At 37.7% G+C, this 23230-nt stretch overlaps 1 protein-coding gene across 6 annotated transcripts in view; it reads right to left on the bottom strand.

The window, feature by feature from the left end:
• Positions 1–1394: 1394 nt before the first annotated feature.
• USP6NL (USP6 N-terminal like) overlaps positions 1395–23230 on the bottom strand; it is a 118647-nt gene continuing 96811 nt past the window's right edge. For all 6 annotated transcript variants that reach the window (XM_084517727.1, XM_084517730.1, XM_084517728.1 and 3 more), the window contains 5 exons: positions 19045–19139; positions 17871–17936; positions 17679–17778; positions 15369–15521; positions 1395–5070 (listed from right to left, as the gene is read on the bottom strand). In XM_084517727.1, the coding sequence (XP_084373853.1) occupies positions 3629–5070; positions 15369–15521; positions 17679–17778; positions 17871–17936; positions 19045–19139 (1856 nt within the window). In that variant the 3' untranslated portion in view covers positions 1395–3628. The remainder of the gene's footprint in view (positions 5071–15368; positions 15522–17678; positions 17779–17870; positions 17937–19044; positions 19140–23230) is intronic.

Here is a 23230-nt window from a genome sequence, read left to right as displayed (position 1 = left end):
TGGGTAATCATCAGCGGGGATTAGGAGGGAATACTCTCCTTAATAGACTTCTGGCTAAAGGAGTTTTCTCTTTCCTCTGTGTCACCTTCCCTGAAGCGGTACAGACAGGCCACAGCTGGATCCGGGGAGAGGGAAAGATTAAGATCATTTTCCCGAAGTCATATTCTCTTCCTCGGATGCCTGAGTGATGATGATGCTTAGATCCAAATTCATCACCGAAGCTGACGTCAGACAAGAATCTTCCCGCGGGTCTCAGCAGGAGCAGGAAGACTTCTGTCCTCGCTTGTAGCGTGCGTGCTTTGATTAGAGAGAAGCGGTTTTGATCACATAATCAAATCCCATTCATGGAAAAGGCTGGGAGTAGCAGTGATAGCTGCAATCCTTCCTGTCTTTTTCCCAGGGCCCCAACAATTTGAAGGATTTCAGTCTCCTGTACATTCCAGCAGTGAAGGCTTCAGATTTAATCTAGTGTCAAAGGAAAAGCAAGCACAGAAGTTCACAGCGTACGACTGATGTGATTTCCTTTTGCTGTTATATTCTGATTAATCTCACTTATTTTCTGCCATGCAGAGGTTAGACATCTATCCTCATTTAGTCTGCTGTGTTCTTTGTGGTAGTGGAGATAACTCACTCTCCGAACCCCTACCCTGAAATTGTCTCACTGCCCGTAAGGAGGGCCATGACGGCTACCTTCCACAAAAAACCTACAATTTGTACAGCTCAAAGCAGGCAAATTCTAGAAAATTATTAAGAAACCGTGGGGAAAAAAAAGAAAAGAAAAAAAAAAGGAAAAAAAAAAGTATTTTATGTTGATACTTCCTGCTTGACTGTTTTCAGATCAAAGCAAGCAGTGACAGAAGAGCTCTTTGGAGGGTATCTAATCCATTACGCCGGGATGATTCCCTCCTCCAGCAAGACACTGGCACGGCTGTGTCTCACTGCACCCCGCAGCGAGGGTGCTTCTTACCGGCACGACGCACGGATTTCAGTCTGGCACTGCCTTGAGTTGGGTTTGTCCTGTTCGATGGAAACCAAAGCGTGCTTTGCTCTGCAGGCTTGGGGCACGAGGCTGTTTTTAAGGAACTATACAATACCAATCCTCTTCTTTGGAATTGGTACTGGGTGAGGTTATTGGAACAAAACCAGAAAATCATCACCACAATTTATATTCCTAGCTTTCACAAAGCGACAGGGTCATGTTTAGCGGTGTGGTCAACTATAATCAATAACCTTGCTACTTCTGTAGCAGTGCAAAAGCACTGTACAGCCCGTATCCCCACTGCTTAGTCAAAAAATAAATATATATAAACAACTCAAATTGGACATGTAGATATATCGAGACACAATTATGAACAACCATTTGTGCAGTTTTGAGCTAATTAGACAACGAAAAATAAAGACAAAACAACAGAGGCTTAATTATTATTATTTTAACGTTAAAAATACAGTCACATCAAAATAGGATACACAGTTATAAAACTGTTGCAGATGACATAAGAAAATAATGTGTATATATTTTTTATATATAAAAATCTACAGTATTTACTAATGCTGATACATATTTTAGAGCTTTGTGTTGCTTGCACAAATGAATTGTACAGCCTTGTTACGAATTACAGAACCATCGTTAAACACTGCGATTATTACACTGCGCCACGATATTATGTACATACATTTCTAAGCTGCTGTAAGCAAGCAGAACTAAGGTAAGCCCAAGTCATATTTATCTTCACAATTTTAGAGTTTCAGTGTAGTGCTTTGCTACTGTTACTTCGCTGCAGTTTGCGACTCTTCAAATATAAAATTGCCCAGTTCATTAAAAATTACATCAGACACATCATATACACAAAACAAAAAAAAAAGGTTTTTGAAATATAATAAGTAAATGTTACTTCCATTTGTAAAAATTGTTTTACTTCTGTACCTTAAAACTTACAGAGCCAACCTGCAGCAATAAGAGGCACTAAAGCTCATTCTTTAAAGGAAAATAAAATAAAATCCATTTCTACATTTTCAGTTAACAAATCTTACAAAAGAGAACAGGACAACCTTCGAATCCATCCAGAACCGATGTTGCTACCGATGCTAGGTACTTAAGGATTAGAAAATCTCTCTGCTAAGCACTCCAAGGACCTCTTCTGGCGAGATCCTTACCCGCCTCCGGTCCCCTTGGTTTCAAGGAGAGGTCAGCGCATCCCGCACTGCCTGCGTGGTCCCCGGCAGCTCACAAGGCTGCATCCTCTGCGTGCCACTTCAACCTGCGGTTTTGTCACCTCCCAGTTCATTTTTGTCACCCCCATTTCACAGTCAATGAAAGGAAAAGCAAACAAAGTAAAAAAAAAAAAAAAAAAAAAAAAAAAGGCTGCAAACGCTAATTAAAAATACATTACCTGGAGTCTAAGCTTCCTATTAACAGTCAGGATGGTTTTAGTGTAAAAAAAACAAACAGTCTCTCAGCAGCCTGAAGGCACAGCAGCACGTGCCCTATCGCAGGCACGAACCTGCTGGCTCTTTGGGGAAAAAAAGGGCAAAACCAAAACGGAATTGACATGACAAAGCTTAAAGGAAGGGACGCTGCATACGCGCACGGCTCAGGGAATATCAAGTCACGACCAAGTCTCAGCCTCCTGCGTGTACTTCTCAAGAGCGTCAAGGAGATGGGAGTTCTGATACCTGTGAGATTTGGCCTTGCAACCAATTTGTTTAGCTTGACAGCACGGCGTGGCAAAAAGTGAAGGGTGCAGCACCATTTCTGGATCTGGCCTTGCTCCCACCGTGCCCCAACGTTTTGCAGATTTCAGACATTCTGACGGTAGGTTTGGGTGCAAAGGTAAAAACTCTCCGCTTTCAATTCACCTACGAAACTGGAGACTGCCCTGAATTTTCAGCACCATTTCTTAGCCAGATTATAAAGACATTTTTGGCTTTCTGCTTTTGCCTGCCTGCTCCTTCCTGCTGAGGAAAATGACGAACAGTAGTCAAAGGAGAGGAAATTAACTCTCACATAAATTTAAATTAATAATCCCAAAGTATCTCCCCTGCCCAGAACAGATACTGGGATACTGAGGCAGCTGTATAACAATGACAGAAAATCCCATTCAAAATGAATGGCTTCTCAAATAAATTATAAAGAAAAATTAATATGAAATAAAAGTACTTCACAAGCTTTGCCCAAAGTTAAATGCAATTTACATTTAAACTCTTTAGCTCTTTTTCATATGCATTCGTGTAAGTGCACACTCGCACACACGCACCCACACATCTATACAGTGCATTAACAATGTCAGTCAAAAATAAAACCTGTAAATGTGTTAGGTTTTAGGCAGAAAGATCATAACACGAGTTATTTAAATTTGAGGGAAAATGACAGTATTAGCTATCCTGTGTATATGATCTTATTGCTATTGCTACGGCTATGTGCATCAGATCACTTTCAAGAGCTTCGATGCAAGTCTAAAAACTCAACTAGCCTTCAGTGAAAGCCTGAAACATCTTTGAAATAGTGTTGTTTTTGACAGAGTCATGTGAATTGTCCACATTTCATAGAGGAAATGAGGTGGACTACTGCTAACACAGTAATGCATAACTGAGTTTGGTTCTTGCCACTTTAGTAAGTACAGACAGATTCTCAGAGAAGCACAGACTCATGCATAGACAATCCATCGTTTCGATTTCGGTAGTGTTGGGCTTGAGCTGATGGACCTGAATATTGGTATTGTGGTGAACCATGCTCTTCAAAGTTTGGTGAAGTCCTGTATCTTATTGGACCGTCCACAGAAACAGCAGGAAAAGCGTGGTCTTGAAACGGTGTTGCCTGAAAATGCTGGTATTTCTGGAAGTTATCCAAGTGACCCGTGTTAATGTCTTGGTTCCAGGGCTGCCTGTACGGTTCGTGTCTATAAATATACGCAGCATCGGGCCACTTTCTATCTTCTGGTAAATAGTCCACAGGAGGGATTATGAATTTGACACCTGGGGGGGACCTCAGGTTGTTGGTATAGGCATCGACAGGGGCTACTTCTATCCGAGCAGGGGCTGGGGAGAGAGGATTTTGGCGATTGGCAGGATACGAGTTCACTTGTAATTTATCTGGAGAGTAATCTGCTGAAATAAAAGAACCATATGGCCTACCAGAAGGGCTGGTTCGATTCCCGTGGTAGTGCAGAGGTATGGAACTTGTATTGCCTATACTGGAAACGTGCTTTGGAGAATTTCCATGGTAAGTAGGTGGATTATTATAAGATGGCAGTGGCTGTTTTACATTCAGTCCATGAGGTGGTCCATCAGAGGGCAAGGAGTATTTTGGTGATCTGGGTTGGGAAGTGAAGGTATAATTGTTGGATAATTTTAATGGAGCGGGTATTTTATCAGCTTGTTTTCTTGGACTATTTGAATATGCTACATGCCTTGGACTCTGTGGATGAGCTCTCTCAAGCATCTCTTCAACAAAATTCTCATTCTCAATATCAGCTTCTGGAACATTATCATACTGTGACGCATTAGACCCACGCTTACCTTCATCAGCATCCAAAACCCTCATCTTTTGCTTTACATTCAAAGGCTGTGTTTCTGCAGAACCTGGTGGTGAGCCTGAAACTGAATGATTTATTGGCCTTCCTTTCACCTCTGCAGTAAGTTTCATAGTCTTTTCCATTATTTTGATATCGGATGGTTTATTCCACTTAGGTACAAATTCCCTTCTTGTATTTGAAATAGCGTTAGAATTTTGGTTAGCAGCTGCATTATCATATTGCCTTGAGTTGTCTTGCCCCATGGGTTGAGGCTTTCTTCTAGCATCTACCTCAGTTTTAGACTGTATACTCTGCGTGTCTATCGGTCGGGACTTCTGCTGTTTTAAGGAAGGTTGTTTTTCCAGTGAATTAATTCTTTTTCGGTTATTTGGTGAACTTTCCGGTTCTTCTCCAGAGGATGGTCTCCTCTCTGTCCTTCTCACTGTTTGTGTACCAGTGCTGTTCTGTCCATTAAGCATTGGAGTGGAATTAGGCATAGCAGGCTGAGGTCCTGATGGAATTTGCCCCAACGGCTTCTTTGGAAATTCATCTTCTTTACCTAAAGAAAGAACAGTAATAACAAATTCACATGTGTATAGAAATCATCTTTGATCTATTGGTCATGCAAGCAAAAATAACTAAATTATCCAAGCCTCTCTCTGGATAACCATTCTGTCAAAGATCTCAAAGGTTTTTCTGTATTTTAACAAAGAATTTGTTTAGGCTCTCATCTCAACCAGTTACTCTAGTCTTCCTCTCTTCAGCCGATACGATCTTGCCAAGCTTTTCCTCATTGACTTTGCTGATGAGGAGAAAAAAATAATCATTTTCCTAGATGGTATTTTGGCTACCTTACCTACTCCGTACGTATCTCTCCTTGCACTGTCCTCATCACAGTAAATAAACTACTTTCTCTGCTTTAAAGATCCTTTCTGATATCCCTCTTCCAATCCACCACCTTCCATTCAGTCATCTTTTGCTGTTCACTGCTGGCAAGCCATGCTATCTGCTCTGCCCTCACATGTGCAACCTCTCTAGCAGACATCTCTGAACTTTCTCTCACTTCTTTTTTGAGTGCTGCTTCCCATTAACATCTGCAGTCATGCCCTTGTTCTTCCTCAGCCCCTGCTTAGGGGATGTCATTCTCTGTATTAGAAAGTGACACTGTAACAAGAAGACTCTACACAGAATCACCATTTTTTCAGTTCAGCTTTCTATCAGCTATAGAACAACTTAAGTAGCTAATGCTGAAATTGTCTATATCATGATTTCAAATGAGCGTTCAAGTTACAGAACCAGGATACAACTGGCAAGCTCTCCCATTTTGAGCTCAACACATCACAACAGCCAGTGCTAAACATCAATTAAACGGAGATTGAGAACAGCCCACAGTGCCACTACAGAAAGTATAAAGAAGTGTTTCATTGCTGAATTTTATTTACAGAAAAATTTACATTGAATTTTCCACACCAGTCTCCCCTTAGCACTCAACGTCCTTCATCTTCTTAGCCATTGTCTTTTACCACCATCTTCTTGCATGTGACTTTGTGTAATCCACTCATTTCTCCCATTATGTATTGAAAAGGTCACATACTTCTCATTAAATTTATTAATCTACATTTTATTTATTTGATGTTCTGTATTTCCAGAAAAACAATTAAAAAAAAACTTATAAAGTCAGCACAGCCAAACAAATCCAACTATTTATCAGTCTATTAAGTAAAGGTCCTACTGTATGTAGAAAAAAAGGAAATGGCTATTCTTAAATGTTACACAAAATAAAAAATATATAAAACAGCCATAAAACAATTTTAATTCCTGCTTCTTCCTAAAAGACCAGAACTGTAAAATCTTCCTTCATCACCAAAGATCTTAAGGTTAGTTAAGATCTTGAAGATTTTAAAGTTAGCCTCACTTTTTCGAGGTATTTGTAATTAAAATTCCCTTTAAGTGTCTATATGGGCTCACATGGTGAATACATATAAACGTCTCTATCCCTGGTGTGAGCGCTGCAATGAGAAGAAAGCCATGTTCATTTTTACAGTCAATAGTACGAGTTCAATCTTTGATGACTGGTTCGTGCTAGAGGTACACAGAGGAAAGCCAGCAGCCAAGGTCAGTGTTATTTATTACAACAGCATAACAAACTACCATCACGGATCAGTTGCTATATAAACTAAATGAAAACTTACAGTTTGTGCCAGCTAGGACATAGCAGGAAGACAGCAGAGAGAAATACAACAGTGCTGTGTGTCATGACAAGATAACTAAATAAAAAGTACTTTAAAAAAACCACTACACACAGCCTGGGTTTGCCAAACAATTAAACTACCCTTTTCTTGATATTCACAGTCTTCACAGGAGGCCAGAGGTCATATGGAAATGCACCCTTTCCTTTAGAAATTAACAACTTCAGAAACCTCAGTTTACATATAATAAATCCAACCTACTCGTTTTCTGCAGAAAAAAACCTTCCACTCATTTTTCCCTACTCATCAGTTATGATCATACAATTATTTAGATATTTAAACCTCTTCTCTTACACTGAGGGTGTTCATTGTCCACCTTGCTATGCCTCAGCAAACAAAGTTACCCATGCTAAGCCCCCTCCCCAACTACTTGCCCCCAAATGTGTGCTTCCACAAGTTAAATCATCCTGCAGGATTGTACACTTGGCATTCTTTACTCAGTGATGAAGAAGATATGCAAGACAGAGCAGCAGGCTATGCTGGGTGGGGCCTTATGGTGGGGTAGGGCCTTAGCATCAGGCACCAGTGAGTGGGTCTTAAAATTACAAGCTTCGTGGTTTATTCTCAGTCTCGGTGGGGCCTCGTGATTCAGAGACCAGGCTAAAATCTGGAGCATGGACTTGCAGACTTGCACATCATGAAGTCTGAATTAAAAAACAATATCGAAAGTATATAACAAAAATTTGTCATTTGAATTAAACAGAATGCAGCGTTTATATACTGCTAATCATGAATCACACATAACCTCCAGGTTATCGTGGTAGTTATGGGATGATATAAGAAAATGTCTCCTCAACATCTGTAAATTATTTAATTTCTGTCCTTGTGTGTCATAAATGTTTTAGAAAAAAATGTATTATTTTAATTCCATGCTTGTAATACAAGTATTCAAGCTATATGGGGAAAAAAAAAATGAAGACAAGACCAGATCCTCTAGTGCCTGCAATGCTTCCTTCTTTGTCATAAAGACGTTAAACCCATGAATGGATTTCCTTTCCTTCAGCCTTTACTCTTTAAGAAATGCACACAGAGCAATATGAGATCCTTTGAAATATACTTGGTCGTACAATAAAGGTGGGGTTTGCTGGAGTTTTTTGTTTCTTTAATTTCATACATTTAAGGTTTCTTAATTACCCTTAAGCTCTAATAAAACCCAAGTGAGAACAGTGCAGACATTCTTATTGAATTCTATCTAGGCTGCTTTGAAGATTGCTTTCTGTCATCTTTCCTTCCCATTTGAGGGTAAAAGAACACTACAACTCATGTGCTCCATGCTATTTCGACAATGTATTGCTGTAATATGAATTACAGGTGTAAAATGAATTACAGGTGTAAAATGAGTATCAGAGAAGCCTTGCCATGTCTGCTGTGAAACTGTTCAAACTTGGAATTAATTCATGCACTGAGCAATAAGCAAAGAGTTCCAAGCCAACCATAGTTCATGTAGAAGCAAACCTTTGCATTCTAACAGCATCATACCAGACCTCCAGCTTTTTACAGGCCAGTAATATTGGAGCTTGGTGCTTTCACAGGAAGCAAAAATATGGAACAATGTGTATGTGTGGAAGGAGAGTCAGTGAGGAAAAGAAGAAATACAGCTCTAAATCTTATCCGCAAGGCTTCCACTGAATTTGTTTTAACTTGACCTTGGTCTGAAACAACTGACACAGCTTGCTTAATCAACCACATTTGCATCAAACTTTAGGAAAGGCCACATTGCTAGAGATATTTGTTTATTAATCCAAGCTACAAAGCACACGCCTAGTTCTGTTCCAAAAAATTCTTCAGCTCTCATCACCTCCTGCCATAACAAACACTGGAAGGAAAGGAGTTGTAACAAGGATCCACAGCGCTGAGCACAAAGACATCCCCCCAAACTGGTCACCTCCTAGAGTAAAACCTATTTGTTTTAAAACTGCAAAAAAAGCATATTTAATTCCAATTTTAATATACAAATACATATAGACACATCTACAGAGCTGACACTTCCCGTGGAGCTATCAAAGTACTTTATTATTTAAAAACAGATGAAAACTCATAAAGTTCAAAGAAGTCCACAAAACTAAGGAGGTAGAAAATAAAAATCCATCAGCATGCATGTTAATGCTTCTCAAGTGCACAAACTAGCATGCAGACTATGCCTGTGAATGCTTCAAGCAGCCTGCTATTAGCGAGAATATGAAGAAAACCGTGATGTTGCATGCTGGCAAGAAAAGAAAGAAAAAAGGAATAAAAGCAAGAAGCAAAGGAAAAGAAACCACAATTCAAAAGCAAACAGAAGAAACTAAATCACAACAAACATCTCTACTAGTAAGAGGTACATAAATAGCTTGCCAGAGAAGCATGCAAAAACACTGATTCTTCTAACAAGCTGCGTATCTTTTATCTACCCATCTTCCACTCCAGCTCTGCCTGAAGCCTCTCATGCAGCTCTTAGCCATCATCTTTACTACATCAGCTCAACTCATTGGTCGAATTTCTCAGATCTGAGCACGCAGAAATTTTATTTGTATGTTTTCAAGGCCATTAAATTGAACCTGTTTGTGCTGTTGGCCCTAAGTCTGAGCTACTTCACTTTCTGGGCATACCTTCCTGTCTGAAGAAATAACAAGGGAGGAACTTCTGAGTCCTACAAAATGTATTCCTGGGACAAGTAATCTTCTACACAATCTACGATGTTTACACACAAGGTTTAAAAGCACTTCCAACTAGGATTTAAGACAAAGATGTTCAGTTCAGCTGGTGAGAGTTTTGGCAGCAACCTCAACAATCATTGAATGTGCCGTTGTCTTCCGAAGCTAACTGGGCCATCAGAAAATGCCCAACTGCATCTTTTCTCAGCTTCCTTCAACAAAACAGCTTCCTAGACAGAGTTAAGTTATATGTGTCCTTTGGGAAAGCTTGTAACAGCTTATGTTAGAATATGTAGAGCTGGTACCATAGGATTTTATGTTTTTCTTTTAAAAGAAAGGTTGTGATTTAGTTGATTGGATGTAATATTGTATAAATAAGCAAACAACAAAGAAAAGAGAAAAAAGTACGAGAGAAAAAGAAACAAAGAAAAATGGGGGAGAAAGGAGAGAAATGGAAGTAGAGCAAGAGAATTTAAATGAAGAAAGAACAATTAGGTGCTCGTTTTCTGCTGATAAACATATTACCTGACATGACAAGGAGCAAAGCAAATATCAGCAGATCTGACTGTTGACCAAAAGATAAAAAATTCAAGTGATATTAAAGAAAGTTTTAGTCTACTCACTTACTCCTGCTCTAGCAAGTCTTGGTCACCACCCAGTGGAAGTCGATCCCAACTACAAGACTTTTACAGATAATTGCTCCAGGAGGCACTAACAGCCTCATGCATTGAATAGCAGACATATAATTGGAGTAAAGTGCTTTAAGTGCTCTCTCTGGTGAATAACAGTCTAGTCCTTAATTTCAGGACCAGAATACATGCACTCTGACTGTTCTAACACAGTTTTCAAGGATGGTAATGGTCATAAAAACAACTCTTAAAATGACATCTTGATATTTTGTGTTTATTTTCCATCAGTGACTTCCCATCTTACTTGTTCTGTTTACAAGTCCAAGAGAATTTTAAAGAAATTTAAGTGTCTGCACAAGAAGCTCAAGCTGCTGCCTGAAAGTCACTCTCTCTTCCTCCTCCTTTATATGCCAGGGAGGAGATACTGAAATGAAACCTTGCTTGACAACTTGATGATGGTAGAGCAAAATACACTCTTTGTCTTTCTGCTGCTGTGTAATACTTTTGTAATACTGACAATAACAAAACCTTGCTTTATAAACATCTGCATTTAGTGAAACAATAGAAAAATATAACAAATTTGGTCATCGGTCTGAAGCTACGGGTAACTAGCTGTAAGTCTGTAAGTGGTCTTTGTAAAAAAATAAATAAATTCTAAAATTAACCACTTTTCATTTTTTTTCATTTATATCCCTATCTCCACATTTCTTCCATAAAATAAACTTTCTTGAAAATTCAGTTCAAGCTAAGGCTGTGAAAAATAACCAATGTAACTATCTGGATCTTATTCAACAAAAGCATGCAAGTTTTAAGCAGTAAAGATTTTGAAATGATGCAAAGCCAATGTCTAAAACGGTTGAAAATAATATGTATTAGTATAATTTCATAGGCCAATTTCCTTCATAATCTTGTAAAAGTCATAACACACAAGAAACAAGGCAGAAAAATTAGTTGATTAAAATGCAAAGCACGTGGTATGAAATAGCTACTTGTGTATTCTTCAAGTACAAGTGAAAAATCCAAAGTTCCTCTGAAATAAAACACAACCCAAAGAGATACACCATCAGAAACAAAGTCAAGCTGACTTACATATTTGCATTATTTTGGCCATCAAAATATGTATTAAGAGCAGAAAACAGACATTATTTGAGTACCAAAGAGTATTTAAAATAGATAAAGATTTTAATAAAAGGTATTCATAAAAATTTACTAAAATATACCTTTAAAGAAAAATAGCAGGTATACATTTAAAAAATTATGACAAATAAAAGATTCAGATTTTGCTAGTTGTCCCTAAATACAGGAAAGACTGGGAGAACTAAAAGAACTGAGGGTTTAAAGGAGGTGTTACCATGCACTAAGTTCAGCAAAAGGACAATGGCAGCTTTCAAATTTGGCAATATTTCTTTAAACCAGGTCTTGCGCCTCAAATTTAAGGCCTTCTCCATTGCTATATGGTCTATTTAACTTTCAGTTAAAAAATAAAAAGACCCAGGATCTCTCTGTCCTTCAGGACATCTTAAATCAAAACGTGGGTGAGCATTTCAAGATCTTGGACAAGGAAAGTATCTGAACCAACAAAAGAAAAAAAGAGAAACAATGGCATCTACCAATGAAATTCTTTTCACTGTCCTTGAATTAAGGAAGAGATTGGCCACTCTGTGTCAGATCTAGCTACTTGAGAAGATGTAAATCCTAAACCATACAGGTTTATATGACTGTGCTGCTCAAGAGCCTGCTTTGGTACCACCCTTCATAATGTTCCAGTCAACCTAGAAAATCTGTTGTTTTTTTTCTACTAAAAAAACTCGAGGAGAAGTACCTTATAGGACCGTTTCTACATATAGCTGTCACATCGTGGCCCTCTGAGGACTCGACAACAAGCAGCACATTTATCCATACACTCTGAGGTTTCCATATAGTCACTGAAACATGGATGCCTACCTTGGGTTTTGAGAACAGTATTTAAGTTATGAGCCATCCTTTGAAGCTTGCAGCCACTCGGTACAGGCTATCCTATTCTGGACAGCACTTACACCAGAAATTACTACAGAAAGGCATAAAAATCTGTGGTCTGGTTTATGCAAAATAGTCCTAATACTGGCAAAGCCATTTAGCTGACATCCAAAATTAGCATGATCAATTCAACTGTGCCCCTGGAATGTCAAATGTTCTGGCTGAGCATTTTATTGGCTTTATCGGTGAGAAAGTGTTGAATCAAGTCCTTTCCCTCCATGGAAGAAGCAAGCCAGAGAAAGCTACGTTAGACATAAGCAGACTTCCACTTTAAAGCAACACAAAAATTATTACCTCTTAATATCCTACCACGGTTTACCCTACTAGGGCAGGAAAATCTATACAGCCTAACAAAGGATGCCAGATGGAAAATTCCACAGAGCTCAATTAGCTCACTGCTATTCCTGGATGACTGATACTAATGCAACTGTAAGATGAAGATTTTTTTTTTCTAACATTAATTTTTACTTTAATTCTTAATTATTAAAGGTGTAATTATTGCTCAGTGCAAAAAAGTACAAGACAGGAAGTAGTGCTCTGATTTCAGCTGAGAAAACTAAAATAAACATTATTTTCTCAAGCTACAAAGGATACTTAAATGAACAGTTTGATTTTTTGTGTATGTATTACTTCATGATGTATAATGGTTTCATAAGTTTTATGTGAAACTAAAAGAAAAATAGTAAAGACACTCAAGGTAGAAGAGAGAGTAATCAGACGTACACATAAACAAAGCTGAAGCTGAATGTCTAGAGAATGCTGAGAACCTGCAGAAAAATATTACTGCCTGAAGACAGTGATTAGTAAAACCAAAATGAACAGTAAAAAAAAAAAAATCAAAGGCTTGTGAAATTCATATGAAGAACAAATGAGACAGCCTCACTCAACTACAGATAACAGCAGACAAATCAGCTAGATTTCCACGGATTAGGATAAAGGCATTTCATATTTATTTTGTGAAAGGTTAAGTAATGTTCCCACTTACCCCTGGCAAAAATATACCACACAGAGAGGCTTTCCCAGGCTACTTTGAAATGAAAAAGAAAAAGCCTCACTTCCTCATCCAGCACCAAAATATACTTTACTTTGGCTTTGTTTTTCTTATTTGTATTTTAATACTCAACCTTCCTCACTCATGTTGGAAAAGAAGACATGTTTTGACACGGACATTGCTTTAGCTTTCTAAAAGAACGAACTGATAAGGATTAAAACAATTACTGTCTTGCCAGCTAGTCACATCAAGAGTCACTCCTAGACGTACAAAATATGAAACCACACAACTTGCACTCCATGTCAAGAAGATGCATTCACTAAATTCTGTTTTTTGTTTCCACAAGACAACTCCCTGTGCCTCACACTTTCTGTTACTGCATTGCAAGATAACCACTTTGTGGCTCTTAATGTCAGGTACAGCCTCCTTTAATTGTTTCAAGATCTAGGAGTACTCTCAAACATAACTTCACTTGAAGACTTTTTGCCTTCTCTCACAAGAAAAGCCTTAAGACATAAGTCAGTCTGGAACAGCCTTCATTTTTTTCTTTCAAGAAAATTTACAGTAAATTCTGTATTTGCCACAGAAACTCTCAACACAAGTTGCATATATGTGATTTTCCAGGGTGGAAAAAAAAAAAGCATTAATTCATTCAAACATATCAAACTACAAAATGTTTCATAATTCTTTCAGTACCACGCTTTTTCCACTTTTCAAGTGGAAAATAAACTCCCCACTGGTAAAATTTGCTTTACCACATCCACAAAAAACCTACCCAACTACAAATACATTGAGTTTCTGAAAGGGGGCAAAAAATCTTCACACACAATCACGGATAACACAGTATTTAAAATGTAACGGAGCACTCTGATGATCCTATCTTCTTCTAGCATGATGAAGTGGAATTGATGCTAAAAGACAAAGTTGTCTATTAACATATTTATCCACCGCCAGTCACCGTGATGAAGCATCAGCTGAGACAAGATGTCTGCCAAAGCAGACAACTGAAGAGTGGTGCTGAAAAGAGCAACTTGCTCTGAAGAATAAGAAAATGTTGCAACCTAGCTTGGGGAAAAAGGATGAGGAGAAAGCAGGATGGGAATATAACTGTGATTAGAAAGAGGAAGAAGCAGCACAAGCAGTAATGAGGAAAAGAGCTGCAGACTAACTGGACATGGAGTGTGTGCATTACAAGGAACAAGAAAACTGAGCAGATGAGGTAAGTGAGAACAAGACTTAGACCTATGGTGGGTGGGATAAAGTGTGCTGTGAGAAATGTCAGAATGAGGGAAAAACATAAGAATAGGAGCAAGAGAAACTGGGACAAGAAGCCAAGATGATGGGAAACAGACACACAAGGCGTCTGACTGCATGCTTTAGAACTAGAACAGGTACCTATTTGTGATGAGGAGCCCTGAAACAGCCCAATACTACATGCAATAAATGAGTGTATACAAATACGAGAACAGTTTCCTGTTCCTAGAGGAACAGGAAAATGAAGTTCTAAAATGGAAGAGCTTCACGATTACACTATCACAACAAGACTCCATAGGCAACCTTTGTTCTGACATTTCTGAACTTCTGTAAGCTAACCATAACAACTTAATAAAGTTATGTTAAGGCCATTTTTGCCATATTTTTTAAAATTTTAAGGCATGTTTCTTTCTCACATACTATTTTACAAATGAGCAAGGATAAAAAAAGAACTAAGAATAATCACAAGAAAATTTAATTTAAATATTGTGAGGGCAGTAATAGAAAATAATCTCTCAACAGGAAGAAGAGACCCTATAGACACATCTTATGTAGTGTCCTGAGAAACTACAGTCTCTGCTCTGCAACTGAAATGCATGAACACAAAGGCTAAGAAGAAATGAAGAAAATAATTAAGCTGAACACCCAGAAGGTGTATCACCTGCAAAGAATTCTAAAAAATGGATTGGACCGATAGAAGAAACTATTTGGCCTGACATTTGTTCCATACCTACTATTCAAGCTACAAAACAATTTGTATTCTCAGACAACAGTGTTGCTTCAAACAGTTGGAAACCCTGATATTTAATCTTCTATCTTACGGATATTTCCATTTCATAAAACCAAATTAATAAAATTATTAGAACCTGGTGTGTTTTAAAGTGCTTTGCCATTAGCAAAAAAAGCAAACTCATAAAATGAAGAGTGTTGATTTTAAATGGTAAAATATTTTGGCAGAAATAACTATGCAGTGATGAAGAGACAACTGTTTCCATAGTCTTTAACATCATGAATTAGCATTTTTAAGATGGGCACCGTGTGAAAAGCTCCAAGTATCTAAAAGTGTAGGTGTACAAGTATCTTACCAGCTACTGGTAAATCCAGTTTCGCTCGTTTCAATTCTGATATAGAATTTTGGAGCTGCTCTATTACAAAGTCATCTTCATAGAAGAAATCCTTAGCTAGAGTCTCCTGCAGAAATTCTACAAGCTCTTCCATTTGTAATTTCATCAGATGCTCTACAAGAAGAAAATAGTATTATGAACAAAAATACCTTGTGATTATGAACATTAAACTTCAGAAATGTACGTAAAATATTAGATGTTCTTGTTGTCAAAGTAGAATGAAAAGGCTTATTAGTTAAGCAGGAAATAGAATTCTACATTAAAAAATCTATAGAATGCATCAGAAATTCACTTGCAACTTTAAATGTAAGTGCTTTCTACTAATCATTCTCTGCTAGAAACAACGTTTCCCAAAAAGGGGCATCTTCACACAACTAAATGCAAGTCATCTGCCTTTATCCTGCTTAAGTTATATCCAATAGTTTCAGGTCTTCATTTTCCAGCCTGCATCCCTGACTTACACAACACTGGCATAGACCTTTACAATATACATCATCTCTGTTTGAAAGGTTTGAAAGCAGTAAAACAGTTTAAAAATTGACATTTAAGGTATTCTGATTCACAACTGAATTAAACTTCGAATGAAATGATGGTGGCAGTTCACACTTTAGTACCAATGCGTTGGGCATTTTTTGCTGCTTCAATTAATACAGGTTATATTTTGAAAGTCATTTTACAGTTATCAGATTTTCTCCCCCTTTTACATAGTTGTAAGGCCATGTTTCCCACACAAACATATTTTGCTTGCTAGGCTGTAACCCCATATCCATACTGTTACTTTAAGCCTACATATGCCATCAAAAGTTCCAGAATGCTAAACTTCTATACACAAACCATCAAAAATGCTTTTGCCACTGTAATAAAAATTCTCTTGACATGTATTACACAATGGAACTTGGATTGCACAGCCATACATTCAATGTTTTTAATGGTAGATAATACAAGTAAAGACCGGAAAATAGATCAGAATCCATCTTCTGTCAACTTTTATGCAAGTCCTCTCACCTCTCCTCTGTTGCCATAAAATAACTCTTGGTGTTTTGATCATGGAGGAAGTTGCTACGTACTTGCTAAGAAAGCAAACCTCCACCCAGAAGTTTTGCTCAGGTCTTCCCATAAGAAGAACAGCGAACACAGAAAAATTTCAAGCAGATGTCTATTTGCAAATAAAGACAATAAATCAAAATGCTAAGCCTAACAATTTGCCCCCAAATGTTTAGCTGTTCAAAGTACAATTAAGAAATATAATGTTTTTCAAAGCTGTTTATGAACATCCTAATGAACACACTGCAGCGAGACAATGATGCAGCGTTACTACAGTTTAAGGAGGATAAGCTAGCAAACAAAACTCCAATTCTGCAAAGAGCTCCATGTTGACCTCTGAATTTACATGACTCTCTGTGAAATAAAAAGCCAAAGTCCCACAGGACTTTGTCAAACTTGAGCTACAAGGTCTCCTGAGAAATGCCCAAGAATATTTAGAAGGTAACACGGATCTTCAAAATTGGAGCTTAATGTGCTAAATCACTATGGGAAGCCATGCAGGCATAAATGCTTTGGACAATTCTGCTCAAAAGTCCTATCTTATTTTCCCTGTAGGCAAGATATGGAAGAAAAGGCCATCCAACCTACAGAAAAGCTGAATTTTAATGACGTTCTTGGACAAAAATCAGTATAAAAATTAGATATACACTGATGATTCTTCACTGCTGAATTGTTTGCTGATAGAGTTTCAGGTATTTATGGGCACAAGACATCACCTTTTCTAGATTCTTTTAGCACTATTTTATTAAATGAAATCCTGTAGTGGCTAGCAAGCCATTTCTAAACCATGGAACTAGATTATTTTTTTCCCATTTTTTAATCAGCACCACAGCTCAACCTATGTCGATGTTTAATTAACTTTCTTTCTGTAATAGGTATTTTATTTCTCTGAGTTACTTGCATTCAAATACGAATACAAAAAAATATTTAAGTTTTTAAAGTCCTATGCTCAACTGTACTTGTCTTATCATTTAACATAATTACGATTTTTAGGCAAGTGTAACACCATCTAGAAGCCTGCTGCCAAGATAATACAATTTTTCTTTAGCAATCACACATTAATAAAAGAAAGGTTTTGCTCTATTTTTTCATGAGGAGAGAAAGACGCTTGTAAAAAATAGCATAAAGCAAACAGGAAACTAAGATTTTAACACAAAGGCTACACAAAATAAGAATGAAACCAGATGAATGTATGTTTAGCATTCAAATATTTGAGAGATTTCTTACTTCTATGTAGCTTCATAATTGTGTATGACATAGCAGTGAGAACCCGCTCTCCTTCAAGTATGTAGATATCCCATAACCTGAGGCTTAATGTAAAGGGGGTCTGCAATGAAAGAACCAAGCAACAGTGTGAAAACAGTCTGTCCCAACCCTGGATTAGAAATAGAAGATGTAGAAAATGGAAAGTATACTCACACGATCAAGGAAACATTGGAAAAACCATTTTGTTGTGTAAAAGCTAGTGGACATCTCCTGTGAGTCCTGTAAAAAACACAAAAGTTTTAAAAATATTCACAAACGAACAAAAAAAAAGTTCTTCTGTATTATTAAATGCAGCAATAATGAATATATAAGCAATATACAAAACCAGATATTATGCCAGCCATAATCTGTATCACCTCAATCATATGAAATTATTTTTGCATTTGCAGTTAGTATACAGGCCTTTCAGCACTCATATACATTATCAACCAATCTTCTTGGGATTGCTATATATTTTGTTCCTGAAACATGAAAATCTCAAAAATCAGAGTACTACAACATTTTTTGATAAGAATCATTATCGTGTGCTTTAAAAATTAAAATTACAACTTCCATTTCAGAGCCAAGTCAGTTACAGAACTGCTGTTTTTTGTTGTTGTTAAAATTTTTGCAAGGATTTGCTAAAGGATTTTTTCTTTTAAAAAAGTACAAGATTGTCTTCTAGGACTAATTTGGGCTTGACCTCCTAACATTTTTTATTTTTTTTTAAACCAGATTTGCCTAATTCAATGTTATGAGCTAGTATTACAGCATGTTGTTAAAAAAGATATTAAATTCTAGTTTACAAGACATGAGGCACACATTAGATGCTATTTATCACTGCCAAGGTGCTAGGTTGTTCTCAAATTTGTTTTTTTTTTCTTAGGGAGATAAAAACACCAAAACAGAAAATAATATAGTCCTGGGAAGGTAATGTTTGTAAACAGCTCTCTTCAAAGTGATCTCTTTGAAGATGTTGCTGCAGCTGAGCAGTTTTTACACTACTGTTTAAGATATGGAGAAGGATTCTTGCAGACCTAACCAGACTGTAAAAGAAAATTCTTTATGACTAATAGGAGAGCATTTTCTTCCCACTAGAAAAATAAAATATGGCCATTATTCTTTGTTTGGAACAAATACAGACAAAATTAATAAAAAATGAAGTGTTATTTCTTGTTTAAGAGCATTAGAAGAGATGCTGTGCAACATTTACCTTTGAGAAAATACTACTCTGTCCAAATTTTATAAGGACCATCAACTCCTCTTATAAGAACTTTTTAAATAGAGACTAAAAATAAGGCAGCAAGCTGTAAAATAGTATTCCATTTATTGTGCTGTAACTACTTACCAAATGCTGCTTAAGTTTGGACAAAAACTTTTTCAGTATTTTGTCGTGATGTTCTTGAAACCTCAGTAGTTTTGGAAAACCAGGAATAAAAAAACCTAAAAGAAGAATTTGAGCATGTAACAGGTTTATGTACCATAAAAATGACAGCAATATAAGACAAAAAAGAAATTCAGAGCTCTGAGAACATTACTCTTCCATAGACCACTGGATCTGAACAGATATTCATAGCAGTATTATTATTTTCGTGTATGGATACACACATACTCCTGCCTAAGTGACTACAGTGAAACATCAACGCCTTTGCTTGGTGACTATTATCAGATTAATGATGGTAGATGATTTCAGTTTGCTTCAATCCTACACTTGTCCACTTCACGTGGATTTGCAGAAACCCAAATTTTAATTATTTTTTAAGAAAACAGGAAACCCTAAACTGCTAAAAGCACAAAGACATAAACCAGGAATATGCCCTGCAAATTCCTGATAGAAAAGCAAAGAGTGTAGGCAGCTACTTGAAATGCCTGCACAGAAGAAAAGGTCATAAAGACAGACGAGGGGTATTCTACCAAGGCAAATATCACAAATTTACAGCATAATGTAAAGACAGCTTGCTAACACAAGTGAAACTAAGGGCATATATAAAATCTTGAGTAGCTTTATGGATAATATACTAGAAAAGTAAAGCGCTAAGATCCTCTTCCACTTGTTTTCAGAAAAGCTAAGAGAAAGACTCAGATCAAAATCATAATACTACTCAGACAACTTGAGAAATGTAAAACACAGCTACACCGCAGGATAAAAGACCATTCAAAGAAGATCTTTTGAAAAGTTGAAGTTATGTTCAAGTCAGAAAAACAGTAATGATCAAACACCAGCAGCATAAAAATATGAAGAAGTAAGCTTCCCTCCAAAAAGAACTTAAAAAAGGAAAAACAAAACCATACTAATAAACCTGTTTTCAAACACCTTCAAAGCAGAAAGCTTGACAGAGTATTGTAGGTTCAACTGTTTATCAAGACTTGTTGAAAGTGCCCAACGATGATAAGGCCCATACACAAGTTAAATTTCTGTATGGAAGACAGTGAAAATTTTCCCAAGTCAGGATCCTAAACAGCTCTAAAAGAACTGAAGGATCAACTACCTGAAAAACCTATTTTATGAAATCTCTTGCTTAAAATACCAGAGGCCTGGAAAGTGGCTGAGATGACATCACCTATTTTAAGTAAGTTTTCACTCCAGTATCTGTTAAGAGAAAAATAGCAGAAACTATTACAACAGGGAAAAGTGGACACACAGATGGATACTGAGCATCAGAGAAGAATCAATATGGCTTTTACAAAAAGAGATCATGTCCCAAATCTACAGGACTTCCTTTGAAGAAATGAGCGAGCATGTAAAGACAGAGAGCAGTGGATATTGCCTACTTGGCTTTCCAAAGGTACTTGATCGGTTCTGTCAGCAAAGTGGCTTTATCTCTTCAGTCCATCTCCTAAAGCAGCTTATCCAATGAGTTAATAGGCAGTACAATGCAAGAGACAAAAAAGCTTCACAGCAGAGAGTAATGACCCATGAAGTTACAGAAGAGCTTGTGCTGGGCTCTGTGCTGTTTGACGTGTGGCATTTGTCCACATTGTGAGCAAGCTGAAGTCCTAGCCATCCTGAAAGAGTAATGGAAAATCTGGGAAGGGTTAAGAAGGGACAGAAATTATCAATGCATACAACCAGTTCAGTGTCAATGAGATTATAATACTAGGTCAGATCAGCCAAGAGGAAAGATCACCTAAAGAAAAAGCCAACTTCCATGAGCATCTGCTGTTGGTCACCATGAGAAAAAGGGAATGTGGCTAAATAAATTTAGTACGGGAATTTAATATTCCTAGGATTAAAAAAAAAAAAAAAAAAGCAACCAAAAGCCAGTTCTTTCTAGTTACCAATTATGCAATTCAGCACACAGCTTATAAGCTATAAAATTTACTCCCTGATTCATACAGGTTTAGTACTTCAGAGACACAAATTTAAATGTCAGGTTGCACATTACTAATATAGGCAAGGTGCTTGTTTTTTTTCTTCAATATAAACAGTGAATGACTACACCTGCCTGTCTAACATCACCAGCGGCCAGATGAACCCTCTTGGTTCACCACAGCAAGTTCAAATGGTGACTACAAAAATCAGCAAGGGACATTCATGGTAGAGTTTAAAAAAAAAAAAAAAAAAAAAAAGAGTTGTAGACCAACCACTAAGACTTAAAATCTGGAAAAAGTTTTCAAATCCTGTTTAACAGTCTATAGCATCTTAAAAAGGTGACTACATCTATGTGAAACTCCCATGTATCAAAATCAGATCAACTGATTTGGTATACTAGTTGATCTAAACACTTTCTCCAAAAAAAATTAAAAATCTTCATCACTGAGAAGAATCCTTTTACGCAGTTTTATTTTTATAGGTTTTGATTACTACTAAATCTAGAGATATTGGCTTCTGTAAGATTGTCTTAGTCTGTGTTACCATTGCGTAAATCTCCAAGCAAGTCCTTGGCTCTTTTTGAATTCAAATTTCTTTGTATGACACTGATCTCTTCATCAGAAGACTTTTTTTTCTTCCCAATTTCTTTGGTCAAAAAGGCAATGGCTTTGAGGAAGTGCAAACAGAAAAATAGCCAAGTAGCACATCGTGTCGGACTCCAGGAACTCTGAACAAAACAGGAAGCTACCATGGTATGTGAAAGTCTTAAGCAGGGAAAAGGAACCAGAGCCTGTTGGGAATGTTAAAAATCCCAAATGCTAAATAACATTTATTTTTTTTCAAGCTCCCAAGAGCTACAGCCTTCTGAATCACTCATTAATGACAGACGCTGGAATTCCTAGAGTTGTTCTATCCCTGCAATATGCATTGGTCATACTGAATTTCACACGGAAAGAGAGAACAACCAATAACACAAAAGTAACAAGACAGTGAGAGCAGGAAATGCTGCATGAGGGAAAGAGAAAACCAAGAAAGCCGAGATTAATGCTCACAGTGGGAAACAAGCAGAAGGAGTTGGAAGCCACGGTGCAATTAGAAATCTATGATCTAATTGCTACCACGGCACCGTGGTGGGATGAATCACACAGCTGGAACATTGCAGTGGAGGGCTGCAAGCTTTACAGGAGAGACAGGCAGGGAAAGAAGGGTGGGGGCATCGTCCCCTATGTAAAGAAATGGGTAGATTGTGAAGAGTTCCCTCTGAGAAACAACCAAGAACAGGATGAGAGCCTGTGGGTAAAAATGAAGGAGGACCAAAGGACGCCTTGTGGTGGGGGTCTACTACAGGCCGCCCGACCAAGAGGAGCCTGCTGATGAGGCCTTCTTGCTCCAACTCCAGGAAGCATCATGCTCACGGGCTGTCATCCTCCTGGGGGATTTCAACCACCCGAATGTTTGCAGGGAAAGCCACATAGCAGGCAGTGAGGAATCCAGGTGACTTCTGGAGTGTGTAGAGGGCAAATTCCTCGTCCAGGTATTAGACAACCCAGCCAGAGGACAAGTGTTACTGGACCTGGTGCTCACCATTGCAGAAGAGCTCTTTAAAGAGGTTAAGACTGAAGGAAGCCTAAATTGCAGTGCTCACGCCCTGGTTGATTTTGTGATCTCAAGGGATACGAGCCTGGCTAAGAGCAAAGTCAGACCCTGAATTTTAGAAAAGTGAATTTCCAGCTGCTCAAAGAATTAGTGGATGAGATCCCATGGGACACGATCCTTAGGGGCAGAGGATCTAATCAGAGATGGCACCTCTTTAAGGATATTTTTCTTGCAGCACAAGAGCTCTCTCTTTTTCCGTATGTAATAAATTAAACAAGGAAGGTAGGAAATTGGCATGGCTGAAGCAGGATCTGCTGGTCAAAGTGAGGCAAAAGGAGGAAATGCACAGACGGTGGAAACAGGGCTGGGTGCCCTGGAAAGAGTACAGAAACGCTGTCTGTGCAGGGATGGGATCAGGAAAGCCAAGGCACTGACAGAACTAAATTTGGCAAGGGATGCAAAGAGTAACAAGAAGGGGTTCTACAGGTACACTGGCTGCAACAGGAAGACTAGGGAGAGTGTAGTGCCTCTGACTAATGTAGACTGAGAACTGGTAACAACAGACATGGAGAAAGCTGAGGTACTTAAAAACTACTTTGCCTTGGACTTCGCTGGTAGTCTTAAA

Source organism: Aythya ferina (assembly GCF_964211825.1).
Source record: "Aythya ferina genome assembly, chromosome: 1".
Lineage (NCBI taxonomy): Eukaryota > Metazoa > Chordata > Aves > Anseriformes > Anatidae > Aythya > Aythya ferina.
This window is presented reverse-complemented; position numbering and strand designations above follow the sequence as displayed.